This window comes from Thunnus maccoyii, chromosome 6, assembly GCF_910596095.1.
Source record: "Thunnus maccoyii chromosome 6, fThuMac1.1, whole genome shotgun sequence".
In the NCBI taxonomy this organism is placed as follows: Eukaryota; Metazoa; Chordata; class Actinopteri; order Scombriformes; family Scombridae; genus Thunnus; species Thunnus maccoyii.
The window spans coordinates 196,752-220,219 of record NC_056538.1 but is presented as its reverse complement, the minus strand read 5'-3'; the positions used below and the strand labels follow the sequence as shown (position 1 = coordinate 220,219).

Here is a 23,468-nt window from a genome sequence, read left to right as displayed (position 1 = left end):
TTCTGCAGCGCCACAGAAGTACCCACACTTTGCGGTGGGAGGATGAAGCTACCAATACTGCTGCCTCCCATTTGGATACTCTCTGGCCCAGCGCACATTCTCCAAATGTGTAGAGAAAGTGCTTGTGCCACTCAGGGAGAAAGGCATGAGAATCCTGACCTATATAGACGACTGGCTGATTCTCGCTGCGTCCAGGCAGGAGGTAAAATCCCACACAGTGCTAGTCATTCAGCATATCATGCAGTTGGGCTTCGCCATCAACCCCAGCAAAAGCGCCCTGCAGCCAAGCCAGCACTGCTCTTGGATCACCACCCGGTTGTGCACCTAGGGCTGCTACACATGAGAAGTCACCAGCTCTGGTTTGCACAGCTGAGACAAGGCAGCTGAGGGACGTGATGTTCTGGGGCTCACCTGGCCATCTCTGGGAAGGGGTGCAGCTGGGATGCGTCCCTCATTATGTCCATGTCTTCATGGATGCTTCCCTGGCTGGTTAGGGTGGGACCCTTGACCAGGCCAGCATGGAAGGCATGTAGTCGAGCTCTCCCCAGCACATCAAAGTGCTGGAGCTCACAGCAGTGCAGGAGGTACTGCACCACTTCGCCCCACAACTGAGTGGGAAGCACATTATGGTGAGGTCAGACAACACCACAGTGGTGGCCCACCTCAACAGACAGATCCCTGGATCTGCACAGGATGGCAGTATCCAGTCATCCATTCTAACTTGGGCAGATCACCATCTCTGCTCCCTGAAGGACACATTCCAGGGTCCCTCAACAGGGGGGTGGACAGGATGTCCTAAGGGGGTCCACTCGAGGAGGAGTGGAGCCTCTCCCTGGACATAGTTGCGCAGATCTGGCAACAGTTCGGACGACTGGTGGCCAACCTGTTTGTGAACAAGGAGAACGCTTAGTGTCCTCTCTGGTTCTCCCTTAGGTCAACTGATGCCTCCCCATTGGGGGTGGATGCGTTAGTTAATTCAGAATCTATTTTTAATGTTCATGTAAACAGCTGACAACAGACAACAGACTTGAAAAATTGTGAACCCATCCTTTCAGTAGCTTTAGCAACACAAATGATCCATTTGATTGAACTAGAAGTGGACAGTTTGTCAAATAAACATTAAACAATTGAGTAGATATTTTTACACCAAGTTCTAAGTTCAAACAGCTGGTAAAATTTATGTGAAGTGAACAAGTTGTAGAAGTATTAATACTTTATTATTTAATTACTTCGTTATTGTGGGCACAACATCCTTTTTGGTTAGGATTTGTTAGTGCCAGGAGGGAGCACTACACTCAATTTGATCAATGAATCAGTCTCATAATTGTAAGTTCTTGTCCCAAACAGTGCCCTCTGTTTACTGCAGCCCAAAATGCTGAATAAAATTTAATCTGACTACACTCAAATCTTCGGTGGCATTTATTTCAAAATAAAATACTGTACGTGTTTAATTAAAAAAATACTGTATGTGGAAATACAAGACTTAATGTTACAAATAAAATAAAACAAATGCACTTGTTGCAATAAAAGATTAAAGACGGCTATATTTGGGCGGCTGTGGCTCAGGAGGTAGAGGGGGTCGTCCACTAATCGGAAGATCGGCGGTTCGATTCCCGGCTCCTCCAGTCCGCATGTCAATGTGTCCTTGGGCAAGAAACTTAACCCTGAATTGCTCCTGATGGCTGTGCCATCAGTGTGTGAATGTGTATGAATGACTAGATCTCCTCTGATGGGCAGGTTGGGCTCTTGCATGGTAGCCCCTGTACCATTCAGTGTGTGAATGGGTGAATGTGATTCATGGTGTAAAAGCGCTTCGAGTGGTTAGAAGACAACCGGAAAGGTGCTATACAAGTACAGTCCATTTACCATAAAAGAGATGTCTTAAATATTTTCTCAAGTTCTTGGAGGCCAGCTCAAAGAGGAATCTCTTTGAGGCTCTTTTATAAGTTGGCGGAGTTTGGGTGTATTCTAAAGATTTTCGTGCCAAATTGTTAATGAATATTCAATTTCTTTTCTTCTCGGGGCTCTAGGTGTTGCTGGTGTTTTCAGCCTGTGTCTCTTGAAGTAAAGGAATTTTGGAGAAGTCTAATTCTGAGTTTTTACATGCAAAAATCACACTTCAAGTCACTATGGCCTAATATTTTACATTAAGGCTGTAAACACATTCTTGTCATTATGTTCAAGCATTTCAAGACATTTTCTGGTTAATAACAGTCCTGCAGCTTGTATCACATTTGTAAAACCATTCAAGGAAACAGTTACTTATGTTGTTTGTATGAATGTATGTTTCATAATAAGTCAGTTCTTCTAATTACAACATTAACCTTCATATTAACACTTCATGATGTCTGAGCATACAATTTTCATTGATTCAACTTTCTCAAACTATTAACACATCTCAAACCATCTACTGAAATAAAGTTTAATACTGTAGTGAAAGGAAATAAAGTTAGGCATAGGGGTGTGCCCGAATACAAATATATTATTCGGCAAAGCACAAATAAGTTTTTTTTTTTAAAGAATATTTGTTTCATACAAATATTTTAAAAATTATTTGTTTTCAGGAAGAAAAGAAAAAACATGTCAAATACCTACATGATGCACATTTCCTAATTTGGACATCACTCCCGGAGTTGGGGATGTTCCCTGGAGATAAAGCTGAGCTATTGACACATGCCAAGTGCTCCCAAGGGACTTTCCATAACCTGTTGTTCCCCTTCTCCTTTCCACAAAGTTAGGTTGTAAAAAATAGGCAATAAATGCAAAGCAATAATTACCTTTGAAGTTCTTCCCTACACGTTACACGATGTGCTGTCTCTATGTTATGGGTGTATGAATAGATAGAGCTCTGTCTGCGATGAGGTGATGAGTAAAGCTTTAACTCAGTGGTCAGTGCAGTCGCCCATGATCTGGGAGACTCTGGGAGTCACCAAAATTAATTATGAGTTGGTGTGTACATTTGCAAAAACAATGTCGGACAATTCAACCGCTGGCTGTCGAGGTGGTGTCCAACACACGATGTGGGCTTCATAGATAATTGGCAGACTTTCTGGGGAAGACCTAGTTTGATTAGGAGAGACGGCATACATCCCACTTTGGATGGAGCTGCTCTCATATCTAGAAATATGGCTGAGTTTATTAGTAGACCAAAACCATGACAACCCAGAGTTGAGACCAGGAAGCAGAGCTGCAGTCCTACACGCTCCTCTGCACTCCTGTTAGAACAGTTACCCACCCAAAACCACATAGAGACTGTGTCTGTTCCCCGATCACTTAAATCAATTAGATCCAAAGTAAACAAAAGAAGAGTCATTCATAAAAATCTGGTAAAAAATTAAAGCCACTACTGCAATAGTACAACAAAATAAGATAATTAAATGTGGACTCTTGAACATTAGATCTCTGTCATCTAAAGCTGTATCAGTAAACGATTTCATCTCAGATTATCATATTGATCTATTTTGTCTTACTGAAACCTGGCTGTGTCATGAAGAATATGTCAGCCTAAATGAATCCACTCCCCCCAGTCATATTAATACTCATATTCCTCGAGACACTGGCCGAGGAGGAGGAGTTGCAGCCATTTTCAACTCAAGCCTAATCATCAACCCTAGACCTAAATTTAATTATAACTCATTCGAAAGCCTTGTTCTTAGTCTCTCTCAGCCAACCTGGAAAACTTTACAACCAGTTCTATGTGTTATAGTGTACCGTCCTCCTGGCTCGTACTCTGAATTCCTATCTGAATTCTCAGAGTTTTTGTCGAATTTAGTCCTTAGTACAGATAAAGCAATTATAGTAGGTGATTTTAATATTCATGTGGACGTCGATAATGACAGTCTCAATACTACATTTATCTCATTATTAGACTCAATTGGCTTCTCTCAGTGTGTAAATAATCCCACTCACTGTCTTAACCACACCCTAGACCTTGTTCTGACTTATGGGATTGAAATTGAACATTTAATAATTTTTCCACAAAATCCTATTCTATCAGATCATTTTTTAATAACTTTTGAATTCTGATTACTGTATTACACACCATTAGACAAAAATGTCCTCACTAGATGTCTATCTGATAGTTTTGTAGATAAATTTAAGGAAGCAATTCCATCAGTACTGAATTCAATGCCATGTCTCAATACTACAGAGGACTCTTAAGTTAAATTTAGTCCATCCCAAATTGATAATTTTGATAGTGCTGCAGGCTCATTACGAATAACACTCAACTTCATCGCCCCCTTAAAAAGGAAGATAATAAAACATAAGAGGTTAGCTCCATGGTATAACTCCCAAACCCGCAAATTAAAGCAAACATCGCGAAAATTGGAAAGGATTTGGCGTTCCACTAAAGTGGAAGAATCTCGCTTAGTCTGGCAAGATAGTCTTAAAACATATAGGAAGGCCCTCTGTAATGCCAGAGCCGCCTATTACTCAGCATTAATAGAAGAGAATAAAAACAGCCCTGGGTTCCTTTTCAGCACTTTGGCCAGGCTGACAAAGAGTCATAACTCTATTGATCCATGTATTCCTATAGCTCTCAGTAGTAATGACTTATGAGCTTCTTTAATGATAAAATTTTAACTATTAGAGACAAAATTAACCACCTCCTGCCCTCAACAGGCACCGTTCTCTCCCCAAACACAGGCACCTTAGAAACAGCTGTAAATCCTGACATATATTTGGACTGTTTTTCTCCAGTCGACTTTTCTCAACTAACTTCAATGATTTGTTCAGCTAAACCATCAACCCCATCCCAACTAGGTTGCTTAAGGAAGCCTTACCCTTAGTTAGCACTTCTTTACTAGATATGATCAATCTGTCTTTAGTAACAAGCTATGCACCACAGTCCTTTAAAGTAGCTGTAATTAAACTTCTTCTTAAGAAGCCTACTCTTGATTCAGGCATTTTAGCCAATTATAGACCTATATCTAACCTTCCATTTCTCTCTAAGATCCTTGAGAAAGCAGTCTCTAATCAGTTATGTGACATTCTACATAACAATAGTTTATTTAAGGATTTTCAGTCAGGATTTAGAGCGCATCATAGCACAGAGACAGCACTGGTGAAAGTCACAAATGACCTCCTTACTGCATCGGACAAAGGATTTGTCTCTATACTTGTCCTGTTAGATCTTAGTGCCGCATTCGACACAATTGACCATCAAATCCTTTTGCAGAGACTGGAACATTTAATTGGCATTAAAGCAACTGCATTAAGCTGGTTTAAGTCCTATTTATCAGACCGATTTCAGTTTGTACATGTTAATGATGAATCCTCCGTGAAGGCAAGGGTTAGACACGGAGTTCCACAAGGTTCTGTACTTGGACCAATTCTATTCATCTTGTATGTGCTTCCTTTAGGTAATATTATTAGGAAACACTCCATAAATTTTCATTATTATGCAGATGATACCCAATTATATTTATCAATGAAGCCAGATGAAACCAATCAGTTAAACAAACTCCAAGCATGCCTTAAGGACATAGAGACCTGGATCATAAGGACCTGCAATTTTCTACTATTAAACTCAGATAAAACTGAAGTTATTGTGCTTGGCCCCAAACACCTTAGAAACACATTATCTAATGATATAGCTACTCTGGATGGCATTACCCTGGCCTCCAGCACCACCATAGGGATAACTCTGGGAGTTATCTTTGATCAGGATATGTCCTTTAACTCCCACATAAATCAAATCTCAAGGACTGCCTTTTTTCAATTACGTAATATCACAAAAATCAGGCACATCCTGTCCCAAAAAGATGCAGAAAAACTAGTCCACGCATTTGTTACTTCTAGGCTGGATTATTTCAATTCCTTATTATCAGGCTGCCCTAACAAGTCTCTAAAGACTCTCCAGCTGGTCCAGAATGCAGCTGCACGTGTACTGACAAAAACTAGAAAAAGAGATCACATTTCTCCCATTTTAGCTTCGCTACATTGGCTTCCTGTAAAATCTAGAATAGAATTTAAAATCCTTTTCCTAACTTACAAAGCCCTTAATGGTCAGACACCATCATATCTTGAAGAGCTCATAATCTGTATTATCCCACTAGAACACTGCGCTCCCAGAATGCAGGCTTACTGGTGGTTCCTACAGTCTTTAAAAGTAGAATGGGAGGCAGAGCCTTCAGCTATCAGGCTCCTCTCCTATGGAACCATCTTCCAGATTCGGTCCGGGATGCAGACACCCTCTCTATGTTTAAGAGTAGGCTTAAAACTTTCCTTTTTGATAAAGCTTATAGTTAGGGCCAACCAGGCTCGCCTTGGATCAGCCCTTAGTTATGCTGCTATAGGCCTACTGCTGGGGGACTTCCCATGATGCACTGGGCTCCTCTCTCCTCCTCCTCCTCTCCATCTGTATGCATTCATGTAACATCAATGCATGTCACTAACTTTGCTCCTTCCCCGGAGTTTTTTTGTGCTTTCTCATCTCACAGGAAACCCTGGGTTCTGGGCCGAGCCTTTGCGGTCCCTCACAGTTGTCATTATTGTTATGACTGTCCCCCCACCCCCTTTCCCTCTCTCTTTCTCTCTCTCAACCCAACCAGTCAATGCAGATGGCCACCCACCAAGAGTCGGGTTCTGCTTGAGGTTTCTACCCGTTAAAGGGGAGTTTTTCCTTACCACTGTTGCCAAGTGCTTGCTCATGGGGGAATTGTTGGGTCTCTGTAAATTAAAGAGTACGGTCTTGACCTGCTCTATGTGAAAAGTGCCTTGAGGTGACTTTTGTTGTGATTTGGCGCTATATAAATAAAAATTGATTGATTGAAATAAATTGATTGATGGTGCCTCGCATGTTAGTCACTTTGGATAAAAGTATCTGCCACATGACTAAATGTTAATGTAATGTAAATGAACAAGCCACTACTAATATCAGTTAGCAGGCTAGCCCAGCTGAAGCACATTTAACAGCATATAAACATACCTGCAAATGTCACTTCAGACCCTTTACATAGTGTGGTCATTACTCATCAGTACCACTACAAACCACACATTGTCTACCCCAGTGGCAGTGGGCCAATAGAGGGCACATATGCCCCACCAGCCACAAAACTAACTTTGGAGTCAGCAAGCAAGTATTATTTAATATTGGAGCCTATGAACTAGTTTTAACTTTGTAAGCATTTTGATATTACTACAAATTAAATTCTACAGTATAAAGTTTTCACACAAATTTGTATTCTCTTTACTATTGGGCACTGTTCCAGACATGCAATACATACTTATTCAACACTAGCTGAATAATTGTGTATTCCCAGTCAATAGCGAGAAGCAGTCAATAGCAAGATGGCTTAACTTTAGGCTGTTGACTTAACTATATTAAAAACTTACTTGAGTGCTGTGTGACAACATTTAGCTGCTGGTGACGGACTGACGTTTGTCCCTCAGGTATTACCATAGCTATATGCACTCACCGCGTGATCATGTCAGATCATGGATGCATAAAGAGAACTGGAGACAGCTTTGGAGGTGGGGTTCTGTTCATTCCTATCAACGTTGTTTAGTGGTGCATGAAGCTAAACTTCCTACTGTAAAGAAATCACCTGGATGAATGCATACTGTCCAGAGACTTTCACTGGCTAACTTCTGGTTTAGCCCTCCACTAAATTGAATGGGGATGAAATAATAAAATTGTGCAGCTCTTCCAGACTAGGGTTGTGACACTCAAAAAAATGTATCCACCATTTTACAACGGCTCCTTTTCCTTTGTAATTACACGATTTGGTCATTATGTCAAAGTGGCTTCAAAGCCTGCGCTTCCTGGGGGCTTGGTCTAGATGGTAACCCTAGATTTGCAAAACTCTCGCACATGTGCACTTGATTCAGCACAGTAGTGCTTGACTCTGAATGTGCTAGCAATTGCAGATATACTGGGAGCAGCTTCAAAGTATTCTTGTCTCGCCGAGATTGGAGCACATCTGCATTTGTATGAGGAGAATGATATGACAGTGCTGTGGTTAAGGTCTGGTTAGGTTTAGGCACAAAAACCACTTGGTTAGGGTTATGCAAAGATCATGGTTTGGGTTAAAATGATCACTTGAAACGTGGTGTGGGTTAAAGTTACTACTTCCTCAGAGTTATGTAACCTTCGTCGGCATGGAAACAGTGAACATAACAACAAATGTAGTTACAGTTTTAAAAAAACTGTCCTGACTTATGGTTGGAAATGTGACATTCGCAGTTTGAAGCGGGAAGAACAGCAGTCTCCTGCAGCAAAGTCCACTAAGTCTACTTTCTGCAAGTTAGTTACAAATTTAACAAGAATTTTGCAAATCTGGGGTTGTCTAGACACATCCCTCACCTCGCTGCTGTGCTGAGACCCTTCAGTGCATGTAAACCTGTATTCTAGACTCCACTGCTGCACATCCTGTTAAGGCTAGGCTAATGAACCCACGAGCAGGCCACAGAGGCAGGAGGCAGCGAGTGGGGTTGGAAAGGGCAGGGTCAGGTTGGACAAGGACTGGAGCGGAGAGGAAGCGGTGAGATGCTCTCACCTCCATCAAGTTGAGATGGAGGTGAGAGCAGTGAGTGGAGCGGCAATGCGGCTATAATTCCGGATGAATCTCCGCTAAAAATTAGCAAACCCCAGGAACCGTTGCAGTTGCTTTTGGTTGGTGGGTGCTGACCACTCTGACACGGTGGTAACTTTGGCGGGGTCCATCTGCACCTCTCCTTGTGTGATCACATAGCCTATGAACGACACTGTGGGGACATGGAACACACACTTCTCTGGTTTGACATAGAGTTTGTTTTCGAGTAAGCATTGGAGTACCTGCCGTACATGATTCTCATGCTCCTCAGGGGACTGGGAGAAAATCAGGATGTCATCCAGATAGACGGAAACGAAGCGGTTGATCATGTCTCAGAGGACATCATTAACTAGAGCCTGGGAGACAGCAGGAGCGTTAGTTAATCCAAATGGCATGACAAGGAACTCAAAGTGCCCCAGAGGTGTGTTGAAACTTGTCTTCCATTCATCCCCCTCCCGGATACGGACAAGGTGGTAGGCGTTCCGCAGGTCCAGTTTAGAGAAGATGGTGGCTCCATGGAGGGGGGCAAAAGCAGAACTGATAAGAGGCAGAGGGTATTTGTTTTTTATAGTGATATCATTTAAGCCACAAAAATCAATGCATAGTCTCAGGGTCCCATCCTTCTTACCCACAAAAAAGAAACCAGCACCCACCAGAGAAGATGAAGGTCGAATTATACCTGCGGCCAGAGAGTCCCGTATATACTTCTCCATCGCCTCCCGCTCTGGCTGGGAGAGGTTGTACAGCCAACAGCAGGGAAGAGGGGCCCTGGCCCTGGGAGGTCAATAGCACAGTCATATGGGCGGTGTGGTGGCAGGGACAAGGCAAGATGTTTACTGAAAACTGGGCCCAGATCATGATAAATCTTTGGAACAGAGGAAAGATCAGGAGGCTCTGGCAGGGGCAATGACTCTGTGAGGGCAGGGGCTAGGGCAGATTGCAAGCAATTAGAATGACAGAAAGTACTAAGAGGTGATCTTACCCATGGTCCAGTCTATATGTGGGTTGTGGGTCTTGAGCCAGGGATAGCCGAGCAGCAGAGAAGTGCGAGGACAGTCAATGATGTGAAAACTGATGACCTCTTGATGGTTTCCAGACAACCGTAGGGTTACAGGAACTGTTTTGTGGTCTACCAGGGCCAATAGCTGACCATTAAGGGCTTTGGCATCCAGACCGGAATCAAGGGGCTCCGTCTCGATCCCCAGTTGCATGGCCATGTTGCGGTCAATAAAACTCTCATCGGCTCCTGAATCAATGAGAGTGGGGAGATGTAATGACTGGGCACGCCAGCAGATGGTGGGATTGAGTAATGGCCGAGAGGGAGATGATCTGATTGATGATCAGTATTTCCCCCACTACTGATGAGCCAACTCTTTTACTGGGCGTGTTGGACAGGTGGAGATGAAGTGACCAGCTTGGCCGCAACACAGGCAGGACTGGGAGTTAATACGGCGAGCCCTCTCCTCTGCACTCAACCGGGCACAGCCCAGCTGCATGGGCTCAGGCTCGGCGTGGACCGTGACGTCACAGCCGGACTCAGGAAGATACAGAAGTGGACGCCGGGAAGCAACCGACGGGGGAGGGGAAGGATGTTGAGTTCTGGCGGACTTCTCCCTGCGGCGCTCCCAAAGGCAGTTATCCACCCGGATGGGAAGGGCTATGAGCTGGTCAAGGTCGGGAGGGTCGTCACGGGAGGTTAACTCATCCTTCACGCTGTCATTAAGGGAATCCTGGAATACGCCCTGAAGTGCCTTGTCATTCCACCTGCTCTCCGTAACAAGAGTCCGGAACTCGATGGCAAACTCGGCTATGCTGTGGGAGCCCTGGCGGAGGGAGAGGAGGCGCTTGGCTGCGTCCTTGCCCCGCACAGGATGATCAAACACCTTCCTCATCTCCGTGGTGAAGTCTTCGTTGGAGAAGCAGATGGAGGATTGCCTCTCCCACACCGCGGAGCCCCAGGCAAGAGCAGCTCCCTTGAAAGAGCCGAGCAGGTAAGCAATACGGAACCGATCAGAGGCATAAGTGTGGGGCTGCTGCTCAAAAAGGGAACACTGCACTAGAAAAGCCCCGCAGGAGCCGAGGTTGCCGTCATATCACTCCGGGGCGGGGACAAAGGGCTCTCGGAGAGAGGGGGAAGGGCTAGGGGGCTGGTCAGGAGTGGGGTCCGGGTTGGGAGCTACAGGTGGTAACTGTTCTCTGATGCTGCCGAGGTTCGCAGAAAGGTCCTTAAGACTGTACATAATCCCCTTAAGCACTTTGTCATGTTGCTCCAGTAACGTGCCCTGTTGGAGAATGGCTTGGCAGAAAGCCTCAGCGTCTGCTGGGTTCATGGTGTGGCCAGATCGTACTGTTAAGGCTAGGCTAATGAACTAACAAGCAGGACACAGAGGCAGGAGGCAGCGAGTGGGGTTGGAAAAGGATTTATTTGCAAGGCGGTAAAACTGGGAGGCTAGGGCCAAGGTCTGGACCAGTGGCTGGGGAACCTGGGGCTTGGGCTGGGCGTGAGGCTGGGTATAAGGGATGGAGCGGGGAGCCAGGTAGAGGGATAGGCTGGACAGAGGGAATGGAGCGGGGAGCCAGGCAGAGGGATGGGCTGAGCTGGCAAGGCAGGAGGACTGGAGACAGGGCCGGGGTCAGGCTGAGGTCTTCTGCAGGCACAGAGACACAAAGGTCAGGCAATTGCTGGATACTGACAGAACAGTAACAAGTAGGCTGGAAGCGTGACTGACTGTATGAACAGAGTCTACGATCTGGCAGTGAGTAGGAGGTTGCACCCAGTATTTAAGCAGACCTCCTGATGAATGGCAGCTGTTCGCCCGACTCCCGCACACCTGTCTCCACTCCTGCAATTAGAACCCAGACATGAGAGAGAGAGAGAGACATCCTGCACATACTGATCTGCTGTCTGTCTGCCAAAGATTACTGAACACTGCTCAGAGCTCACCAGATTCGTTCATGTTCCAGACTCAGATAGCATTTGTTAACCTGTTACCTTATTAGCCTGTAGACAGTAGACTCAGTGCTTATTAGCCTGGTAGCTGGTTAGCCTGTAGACAGTGATAATAATAATAATAATAATACTGTAATAATAATAATGGTGAATTATATTATGAGTATTATACTGTTGGCATAAGCCAATAACTTATTAAATTAAAAAGTCTTGTATTATTTTTTACAGTAAATAAAGACAAAACTCGTATATACTGTAAGTTGTATCATGAAATTAGCAGAAATAAGAAATGAACTGGAGACAATAAAGTTATCTCTCTATATAAAGCAAGGAATCTCTGTCTGTCTGTATGTATGTTTGACCTTTGCATATCTAGAAAACCGTTCATCTGATCTACTTCATACCTGGCAGATGTATTGCTGGGGACCCAAGGAAGTGCAAAGGCGAGTGTGTTCTTTGGATGAGCTGTTCTCGAGAAATATGTAAAAATACCTCATAAACAACATAGATTTGCTTCTTCTTCTGCCGGTGGAGTCAACGAGCGGAAATACGGACAGCGCCACTCTGCCATTGCAACCCACACTGTGGTCAGAAGTGGGATTACACCCATAGTGATAATGAAAAAGTTTAAGAGACTTAAAGAGGAGATGAAATAACCAAATAAACACCTTTATAGCATCAATGAACTATTTAGATATACCACAATAAAAACATTATAAAAGTAAGCCTTTCCTAAAAGAAAATACTGTATTTGTAACCTAGCACACAATTATCACACATGTACAAAAAAATAAAAATAAAATCTATTCATGTTTAGGAGATTTCAAAAAGGCCTTTGACTGTATTTGGTATGAAGGGCTCTTTTATCGATTATTAGAGAGTGGCATGGGGGCATGATTTAATTAAAACAATGTATTTGAATAACAGATGTGCAATTAAAATTGGAAATAAAAGAACCAATTACTTCAGACAGTACTGTGGGGTGAAACAGGGCTGCAATTTGAGCCCAACTCTTTTCAACATATATATAAGTACATTTGCAGAACAGCTGCAAAAATCCATAGACCCTGGTGTGACTCTGCAGGACAGAGAAGTCACATGTCTGATGTTTGGTGATGACCTGGTTCTCCTGTGTAAAAACATAGTTAAAGTTGACAGACTCACATCCAATAATGCATGTAGGGCCTTGAATAATTAAAATTCATAAGTGAGCCATCAAATTTCCTACCAGTACAAAGTCTTTCAGTGCCAAGAGTTGAATAAAGATAAGAGTCACCTCTGCCAGCTGGTCCTGAAGCTTTGCCCACACACACCAGGGCTTCAGGACAGAAACCAAACAATCTGGCCCAACCAAATCAACTCAAAACAAAAAGAAAATTATATCAAACACTGGAACGAAACCTCCAAATCACAAAGTAAATTAGAATTCTATTTGACCCTAAACAGAGAGTACATAGTGGCAGAATACCTGACCACCGTGACTGATAGAAAACTAAGGAAAACGTTGACAATGTACAGACTGAGTGGACACAGCCTGGCCATAGAAACAGATTGGCAGGCAGGCAGAACAGGCTACCCAGAGACCACGGCAGGTGGAGCTGGTGGCAGCGCTGCAGCTGCAGCCTGCCCACATGGTTGTATTAAATTAACAAGACTATTTGTTCTATTTTATTGTTGTAGCCTGTATGATCAGTTTGTGTTCATTTTTTGTTGGATCATCGTGTTTGAGTTTTTTGTCTTTTATTGCTGTTTAAATGTAGGCTATTGTATGGATGGGTGTCATCAGTGGTATAAAAAGCCATGCGACTTGATGATGGAGCACATTGAGGTGGTGTCCAGTGTAGGACACCTTACAGCCTTTTCTTTAATTCCTGAATAAAACAACCCTTCTTTAATTTCAAATTGAGGAGGTGAGTGAATCTCACAGACACATGGCTTAGTGCCTCACCCCTGGACCCTGAACTGACAACATAATACTGACCAAAAGTTAAACACTGTGACAAAATGGAGATTGAACAGACCTCCTGATAATTAATTTCTGACCAAAAGCTAAATTATGGCCTGAACTTAAAGCATAAATGACCTTCTGGGGTGAACCAGGAGAAAGGACTGATAACAACACACATGGACAGAAAACCCCCTTTTCTTATCAAAACAGACAAGTCATAATCTATTGAGGAGATATTAATTTTTGATTTCATTACATTTGTACTACATGTGACAATACTGCCCCCTATTGATAGGTAAGAACTTCATATTGTATTTCCTTCTGTTAAGAGTTAATAAATGTTTACATGGTAACTATGCAATGGTATTTTAAAATATTTTAATAGTTAGATGAGTAGTTGTATTGAATGAATGAAGTTTCTGAAGTAATAGGAATGTAGAAATATAATGTGTGAAGAGTTTCAGGTTGATTTTCTTTTATTTCAAAATAAAGTAATAATTATATTGGATTTATATTGAAATTTTGTTACTGAAAGTTTAATCTAGTCACATAATTGTTGCTTAACTTTATTTCATTCACTATAGTATTGAACTTTTATTTCAGCATAGATGGTTTGAGATGTGTAGATGGTTTGAGAAAGTTGAATCAATGAAGGTTGATTCTCCAATGTAGAAAAATAATTCATCATCTCAAGTCGAAGTCAACCACACCTTAAAAGTCCCCAAAACATAGAAATTGAATATTCATCATCAATCTGGCATGAAAACATTTATAACACACCCAAATATCCACCTGTTTTGACCAAAATTATAAATAGGAAAGCTTGACTGAGCTCAGTTGAGCTGGTCTCCAGATAAACTCATGAGCCAAGACACAATTCTGATTAAGAGGTCTCTTCTCTTTTTTTCTATATGCATATTTTAATCTTTTATTAAAACAACTTCAGTTTGTTTTTGTTTTATTTGTAACCTTAAGTTTTGTGTTTCACATGTAGTATTTGTTTTGATGTCATGTCAATTCACATTCCGTTACTGAATAGAGAGATTTGAGCGTAGTTAGATTAAACTTTATTCAGCACTCAACTAAGATTACAAGAAGCCAGCAAAAGCCTGAATTCTCAACTCAAACATTGCTTTGAAGAAGATAGCGACACTTAAACTGGATCTCTGCCTGCTTGCTGAAAGCAGTACTGCAAACTGGAAGTTCAGCTGACCAAAAGACTTTTTCTAGAGAAGCCTGAACACAGCTTGGCTCCTCTTTACCGTTGGTTAACATCACCGCACCACAAATACTTGCCCACGGCTTGATCTGGGCTGTGCAACTACCAAACATCACTGGTGACTCTACACCAGCCAGCTACAGTTTAATCCAAAACAATGCCAGGCCTGCTGAGACAACATCTCTACAGCAATGAAACTTATCAACAGTAAGGCCGTATTTAGACCAAATCAGGTGTTGCGGCGCACCTCTGCAGGATTGAGTGGAGGTGTGTGGTTAATGCACTTACAATGTAAATGATGGGACAAAATCTGCAGTCCTCCTTCTGGGCAAAAATGTATTTCAAGTTTATTTGAAGCTAATATGAAACTTCAGCTGTCCAAATGAGTCAAATCAAGTAGATATCTTTCAATGGTTAGGGTTAGATGGGTTATGCTTTTTAGTGCCAAAGTCCCTTTTTTTGTTACTATACTTCCACCGCAGCTCAACAGGGAAACACTGTCTGAGAAAAAAACACAAAGAGGAAATTTGATGCTAAAAAGACTGTAAATGTGGCAGATTTCCACTTGATATGACTAACTTCAGATAAACTTTTAAATGCATTTTTGCACAAAATGACTGTGTGGACACACTGTGGATTTTGGCCCCCATACCTTACATTGAAAGCACATTTGAAGGGTATCCAGTATGAACGGGAGGAATGATTACAGTGAGGAAAACCTCTTTAACTGTTCATATGGGCATCTGACTGTTATTTTAAGACACACTTGAAAAATTGTGAACCTGTCCTTTAAGTCATGGCTTATGACTTAATTTGAACTAATATGTTTAAGCGGTGAAAGCTTATTCATTTCAAGTATTTGTGGCCAGTGGAGCACTGCATGTGCGCCCTATTTATACACAATAATTTATTGTTTTTTGTACTTGTACACTTGCACTACAGCAGCAACCGTATATATATTTTTCAGTTACAATTTAATCTGTATATAGATTCTGTTTGTTTAAAACTTAACAGTTGTTAATTAGTTGTAAGTTGTATATATTTCAATAAAATGTTATGCTCTGTTTAGTTGTGTATCTATATTTGTAACTTATGAACATTTATTCTCTGCACCGTGTAAATATATTTATAGCTACTAACAACAAAAGAAATGTTACACAAGTATATATATTATATACTCAGTGAAAAAAGTTGATTCTGATAAGCAGTGAGGGTTCTCTTGTGTCCTTACTGTGCACTACTTTCACATTTCACATTTCAGGGGAAATCTAAAACCATAACACACACACACACACACACACACACACACAGATATACCAGACCATGGTCACTTTTGGTGACATTACATTGACTTACATTCATTTAATAGAGACTTGCCTTAACCTAATACTAACCTTAACCACTGACCCAAAAATCAGCTTTTTCCCAATTAACTGGTCCTATGTCTGAAATTTGTAACCAAAAGTAGCCTATGACAGACCACACACACACACTTAACATGCACATTGTGGTATAGCATTGTCTCCCACTTTATTACCGAGATGGTTTGTTTTGTTTTTACTTGTTATGAGAGTGAATTGAATTCACACATTGCTTACCTGTACAGTATTTGGTCTCATACTCGTGCATCTGCTAATTTAAGCAATGAGCACAAACTTAATTCACTTTTGATAACTCCCTCAGTGTAAAAAACAGAAGTCACTCATTTTTAATAATTTTAAAATGAACTGAGCAACAGATATCGCTCGCAAAACCTCATTTAAACCATGAGTGCAGCAGATTAAACTCGTGTAAATCTTGAATACAGTGACCTCCAGTGGTAGGAAGGTATTCTCTACAAGACACCAAATGCAGCTGAGGATACAATCAGCCTAAGAGATTCCACTGTTTCCAGAGCACATAGGTTTAAACATCTCCCAAATTTTAATCTGAAAGTACAACTGGGATACAACACACACATTTGACATCTCTATTGTTTTGTTTTAGCAAATCATCCTTCAGTGTTGCCTGCTTACTACATGTACTAGCTTTTATTCATTGATTTTTGTTATACTACATGGCCAAGTGTGTGGACACCTGAACATTCCTCCCATGTGTGATAAGAGAATATGTGTGCGGACATCTGAGTGAGGTCCAACACTGATGTTGGTGATAAGGTCTCGCTCACAGTCAGTATTCCAATTCATCCCAAAGCTGTTGGGAAGGGTTGAGATCAGGGCTCTGTGCAGGCCGGTGAACTTCTTCCAAAGCAAACTGGAAAAAACATTTATGGAGCTGGCTTTGTCATGTTGAAACAGGGAAGACCTTCCATGTTGGAGGCTCAGTATTGTCTAAAATATCGCAAACTGTAGCCCTTCACTGGAACTAAGGGACCTAACCCCAGGCCAGAAAAAGACTTGGTAATATGGTGTAGAAAATATGCATGCAGTATATTAGTAAACTAGATTTGTTCATATAATAGTGTTTGCAGCAAATCATTACTCATTCAGATGTCAGTTAACAACTGAATGTTAAAGACACACTTGACACAGCCTGTCAAATTTTCGAAGTTTAATAGTTAAAGAATGAAAAAACACCAAAATGTTTTTGTCGTCACATACAGACCATGATTTGGCACACAATTCCCCACAATCCACTCCGATAAGCAAAGTCACAGAGGCACTTTCATCATGAGTAGGCCAACTGTGAGCCAGCGAGCCGGTGAAGACACTGAGGAGCCTGGAGATCAGAAACATCCATACAAACCGGGGATTTCAGCAACCATCTCAGCCTCTCAGAAACCTCAACTGAAACTAGGAAAAACAACTAAAACCAGAAAAGAGTACTTCTTTTGACTTTCCTGTGGGACTCAACATGGACAGTCCACAATCATGTTCTATTGTTTTCTTTTATTTAGACAAACCCAAATAAAAGGCACATAAAACATTGCGCATGTTTACATAATTATTCTCAATGGACATACATTTAAAAAAAATGTAGGAATGTTTTACCTTTCTGCTAATCAGAAAGCCTAGCCTTCGTTTATATACAAAAATTACCATTGTTAATGTTCTAATACAAAAAGATTTATAAAAAGGTTATTTTTTCTTGCATGTGTCTGTCATAACTAACATGTCCTCTTAACTAAATGGTTTGTACAAAGATATACATTCATTTGCCTTCACATCTGCCAAATTCATCATACAAACTTCACAGAAAATTAAAAATAAAAATCTTTCAAATCATTATTTGGCCAAATAAATGGTTTTGTTTTTCACATTAGGTTGGAGTCAAATTAAAACATTAAACCACATGGTTAAATGTCACTGATACATTTACAGAACCTTGACTCAAATAAAGATATCAATTAATGTTTCAAGGTTGTTCCTGAAGTAGACTATGATAACTTCACAATGATTAGATGTTTAAAAAATAGCTAATCACATAGTTTAGTTGCCAGACCTCTTGGGCCCACAGATGTCTGAACGGATGAAGGCTTCCTTTACAAAACTATTCCATCACACAGTACATCTAGAGGAGGAAGCATCAACGTGTGGGAAAAGTCTTGCAAAGTATTTCAGGCACACTAGTTTACGGCCACTGGAGAAGGACAAATGACACCACACACCTTTCATCCTATTTTTTTTAGTGTTTTGTTTTCATAAAAAGTCACTAGCCTTCTAATAATGGTTGTTGAATTCAAACATACACCGGACAAGCTCAGTCATCCACATGCAACATTGGAAAAAAATTAAAAATAAAGATGGGAAATGAATCCATTCCCAAAATCATAATGCCGTTCCACATTAGAGCAATTCCCTTGGAGGACAGTGTTGGCATGCATATAATGGGTCAAACATCTGGGCTGCCAAATACAGCTGTGGCCAGGTGAGCTGTAAAACAAACACCAATCATTGTCTCATTCCATCAAATTGAAATGCCCCTTTAAGTACCACTCTTCTGTAGTGTGCACATCCTACAGTTTGCTGCAAGTGCTTCAGTTCCTGCACTGAAAAAGGCCTTAACTAGAAACAGGCTTTGCATCTACAAACTAATTCACTGGTTCCCCAAGACACACAAAGCCAGGGGGTTGTGGGACAGTATGTGAGCCTGGTGCAGGAAATATTGAGCTGAGATCACAAAAGAGACTTGTATCCCATCCAGACCGACCCAGTGACACAGGTCAAACCCACATCAGGGGTCTATCTGAATGTCAATGCCTGTCAGCCGACGCTCCTTCACAACCCTCCTCCCGACTAGGGTTCGAGGCCGCATGGCTTGGTTGGTAAACTGCTGTTGCTATGAATGGGGATATATCAGTGATACTGACTTTTACATGCCACTTACTGTAACTGATTGGAAAATAGAAATTAAAGCATGCACATGTGTGAGAGGGAGCGTGCAGATGGACAGACAGAATCATGAAACCAGACTGCAGTCCAGAGTCTCTGCTAGCAGTGAAGAGCAGGGTGACAGCAGTCTCATGTGAATGAGTCCAACATGGTTCAAACATGCGTTAAGCAGACCTGCGTCACACACGTCTGCTGTCTGAAAGGGGTATTATTAACATGTTCAGTCACTGTCCATGGGCTTGGGCAATTGTGGACAGTGTGTTCAGTAAACCTGTTCTGAATGTGTGTAAGTTGAACAAGCTTCAACTTCAGCTAAATCACAGCCCTCAATGCATTTTTTCTCCCTGATCTCTGTTAATGGAAGATGTGGTTACATGCCTTTTTAAACAATGACATCCCACTTTGTCATTAGAGGTTAACTAGCTTACACTCAAGGCCTCAGTATGCTTCAAGTCACGTGCTTGTCAGATTGTATAACAGCATCTTAAAACCCCTTCTGATGTCAGAGTCTAGGGGGCTTTGACAATCTGTAACTTTCCCAAACAGACAATCACACCCACTTTACACAGTGATTGGCCAGGCGTGTGGTGGTGTAATAGGACTCTTTCACCTTTGTGTGAACAAGCGAAGTTCAACACCATGAATGCTTCTGAGGAGAATTTCACATCTAATTCAAGATTCATGGCATAGAGACCACAAAGACCGTTTTTCAAACGAGATCAGGCTGTGGGATGCAGTCAAGAATAGATGATTGCAGGCTTTTCACCCCACCTTTGAGTGTAGCCTTTCAGAACAGGTAGAAACTTTTGTCTTTCGAAATGGTCAGATGACATGTCATACAACCTTCTTTGTTTGAAGATACTGAGGCATTTGCACTCAGTGACCTGAAACTCAGAGAAACCTGTTCAGCTTTGGCCCTGATAACTGTTACACATGCACACTGATGCATCTTTAGCATTTAAATGTTAAAGCTGGCATGCAAATGTCAGCACCCAAGGTAGGACGTAGATGGTCTTTCTACTGCTGCAACATCTTCTCAAACTACTGAGTAGGACTGACACAGGGATTGCAGGGTCCTGTCTGTCATCTCAGCTCTGACATTCTCTTAACATTGCTGGACCACTTTCTTGTTCAAAGTGTCTGCTACGATATTGAGTTCTACTCTGGCATCAGGACACTGTTTATGCCAGCTGAACGCAGGATGAATCCATGGACTTGTTTGTGCCACACCCCACTAAGACCACTGTGGGAATCTGGAATAGGTAGACCTTTTAGCCCTGATTCAGAGCCAAGGTATGTTGGATCTCAGTAATGAACTTTTGCATGCAGTCATTTGTGCTGCAACATGTATGTAAATACTCACACAGGGAGAGGGGTGGAGCTGTAACATATAAGACAGGGTCTACTTGTCATCAGCGAACATGGTGGCTCTTTCAGGTACACCTGAAGATTGAGTTGGATTATAAAGCTTCCTTTGTGATCACAGTCTCAGTATTCCAACAGAGAAAAACTGCCAGGATTTTTTTAAAAACAAAACCCCCCAACAATTAAAAAGCAACACCCCGAGCTATGCAAGTGAGATCTACAGAGAAAATTCAGCTTCAAAAGAGCAAGGCTGGAGTTAATTTGTCACTTAAAATAATTTCCCTGACGAAGCTACAGCCAACAATGAGTTGGCAGGTATGATCTCATGGGGGAGACTAAATGCCTTTGTCGGGCATGCATACCCAGTATGCCTTCCGTGAGGACCCACCCCTACTCTGCCTCTGATTGGCTCTGACCCCGATATTTTATCCTAACATCCTACATCTCACTCTCCATGCCTAAACCTAACCAATCGGCAAGGTACCAAGGTATCTTCATCAGACCGCCCCAACATGGGAATTTAGTCTCTCCCTTGATCTCACATTGGTGCCACTGAATTACTGTTTTCCAAAAACCAATGCAAATACAAACAAGAGGCTTACTGCTGCACTGGGTGACATGTCCCCTCAGTGAGAATAACATGAGCAATGTTTATTCTGAAATAAATCTGTGACTTCATTTGCAGTCACTCTGGAGAGTAGCACCATGTGAAGCAGATAACATGCACTGGCAAGCGGTTCTGCATTTATGCTGCTCTGCTAGTTTGACAAGCTGAATGGAAGAAACTACACTCTGTTCATCCCAATGAAGAACTGTCAACCAATTTATGGTATGGCTCCTTAATGGGTTTTTAATAGTTTTTAGACAACAAAGGAGTTCTATGGTAGTGGCATAAGCTATATCAAGTTGTAGCTACACAGATGATACTTGTTAGCAGGATAAATTGTTGGGTTTGGCCTTTTTATGGGATGTGTTTATAGTAAGAAGAAAGTGACACCAGCCTTATCTTTTAAATAGTCTCTGCTCATTTCTCTGTCCTCTCCGGGATGGACGGCCACATCAGTGGTGATGTAGTTCTTGCATTGCTAGCCTGTGCTAAGTAGAGAGGTTCCCTCTCCCACAGGTAAAAGGCAATAAAATAGTGTTTCATATTTACAAAGAAATGGTCAGTGTGTAAATTGGTGAACATGTTTTTAGACTATCCTCAGTAACCTTCCTGAGTTTGACTGACAGTGACGGGATCTTATACCTACTAAAGTAAACAATCTAATCAACTGAACATACCACAAAAGTTAACTTTGGGCCTGCTTTTGTAGCCGTCTAATGAGCTGGGCAGCTCTCTTGACCTCTACAGTTAAAAAGTCCTCAGTAATCAATATTTAAAATTATTTGACCTTTGATAATACTGCCATTTTAAGGGCAAAACCTAGGGGACATGCTTTCAGTACATTTCCTCTTTGCTGTACCTTCAACTGTCATGTCCAGACATAAATACATACAAAAAATTCCAAACAGATGTCACAGATAAACATTTGTAGAGTATCCAGCAGTGATGAATGACTGGTTTCCAGCAATTTCTTAAAACACAGACATGGGGGAGTTGATGGTTTAAAGCAATCTAAAAAGCCTCTGAACCATCAGTGGAATCCACAATATCACTCACCCTCCCCCAAAATGGAAGCTTTGTTTTTTTTGTACTTAAACTTTAAAATAGATAAACTAGTAAACACTGATAAGTCCACTAAAATAATAGAAAAAAGAACAGGAAACAAAATCTGCCTTAAGAAGAAGCATATAAGAACCACTAAGGCAATACACATCTGTTTGAGTTGTTAACAATGCCTAAAGAATAGTAAGGTGTCACACATCACCCAACTTTGAAGTAAGATACCCAGTTGAGGAAATAATTTTCAACTAGTTACTTTTACAAGACCGACACTGTCCTTAGTGGCTAAATATAAAATAAAGAATTAGGAAACAGGGCTCTATAAAGGCTTGCCTTTCCACAGCACGTGTTCACTGCCAACACTGCAGCAATGAGCCGGCTCACCCTCACCTATCCGTAGGAGTAAAATGAACAACTTTGGAAATGGGGTAAGTAAGGGATAAATACAAACAAAATATGGGTGGATATGTAGCTGCTGATAATGCAATAACTGCCCAATAATTTTAAACCATGTCAAAAATGGAAGAAAATATTTCAGTTTGAAATTGTAATGAAACCTCTCATCGTGATAAAGTGCCAATAATGCAAGCAAAGCAATTTAACACTAATACACACTAGGGCTGCTGTCTCCTGGTTGATTAGTTTGTCGATATGTCCAACCAAATTCTCATTGGTCGAATGACTGCCATGTTACTTTAATAAGGAGAAAAGTGCTACATCAATAGCCTTCCAGGATTAATCCATTATTTCCAGCGGCGGGAGGGACATAGTAACAAATTACCTGTGAAAACAGGTGTGTATTCAAAACACCCCCATTGTTTTCACAACTTTGAACTCACCCAACCTAATGGAGACTGCTAATTATAAAAATGAGAACCCCTGCCAGGCCAAAAAAAGATGTTTTAATGCCAAAAATAATGCCAAATATCCATTCATTCGGAAATCAGTAGCGTTTGGGAGCCTCCGTGCAGTGTTGTTGCAATGCGTGAGTCAACCTCTGTGTCGTTGCCTGGGAAACTCTTGGTAGCGTAGCTCTGTTTAGGAATAGGGCATTGTGTAATGTGTTTGTGTAGCGAGTGGGAAAGAGCGAGTTGCAGAGAAGTGACGGTGAATGCGCATGGAGCAGAGGAAAAAGTTAGCAGTAAGTTGTCAGTCTGGCAGTAAATGTACAGTACAGACTACAGTGTAACAGTTCGATTAGTTGAAGATTATGTATGATTTCAGTCAACAAGGATTTTCTTTGGTTGACTACAGCCCTAATACACTCATTATCACATATCAAAATGTTGCAAAATGCAATTATCATAATTTTTAGTATTGGGTAAGATGAATGGATGCAACATAAATTTGTACACAACTGGGTTAACACCAGTTCATGTTGGCGTCTAATAAAAAAGGGGGTCAGTCAGAGAGGGGATGCCCCCTCACCACAGCTCCAGAGTGGTAGTACAA

The 23,468-nt window shown here is 41.6% G+C and overlaps 1 protein-coding gene across 4 annotated transcripts; it reads right to left on the bottom strand.

The window, feature by feature from the left end:
- Positions 1-10,955: 10,955 nt before the first annotated feature.
- LOC121899409 (vegetative cell wall protein gp1-like) lies at positions 10,956-11,983 on the bottom strand. 4 transcript variants are annotated; one of them, XR_006096693.1, is made up of 4 exons: positions 11,892-11,983; positions 11,530-11,584; positions 11,267-11,380; positions 10,956-11,185 (listed from the first exon to the last, which is right to left on the bottom strand). XR_006096693.1 is itself a non-coding variant. In XM_042415206.1 (4 exons), exons 2-4 carry the CDS (start codon positions 11,492-11,494, stop codon positions 10,987-10,989), a joined length of 264 nt encoding a protein of 87 aa, XP_042271140.1. In that variant the 5' UTR covers positions 11,495-11,584; positions 11,892-11,983; the 3' UTR covers positions 10,956-10,986. The 4 variants fall into 4 exon arrangements, 2 of the variants coding, with proteins under 2 accessions (XP_042271140.1, XP_042271139.1); XM_042415206.1 differs by having other exon boundaries at positions 11,329-11,380; positions 11,482-11,584; XR_006096692.1 differs by having other exon boundaries at positions 11,267-11,584.
- Positions 11,984-23,468: the final 11,485 nt, after the last annotated feature.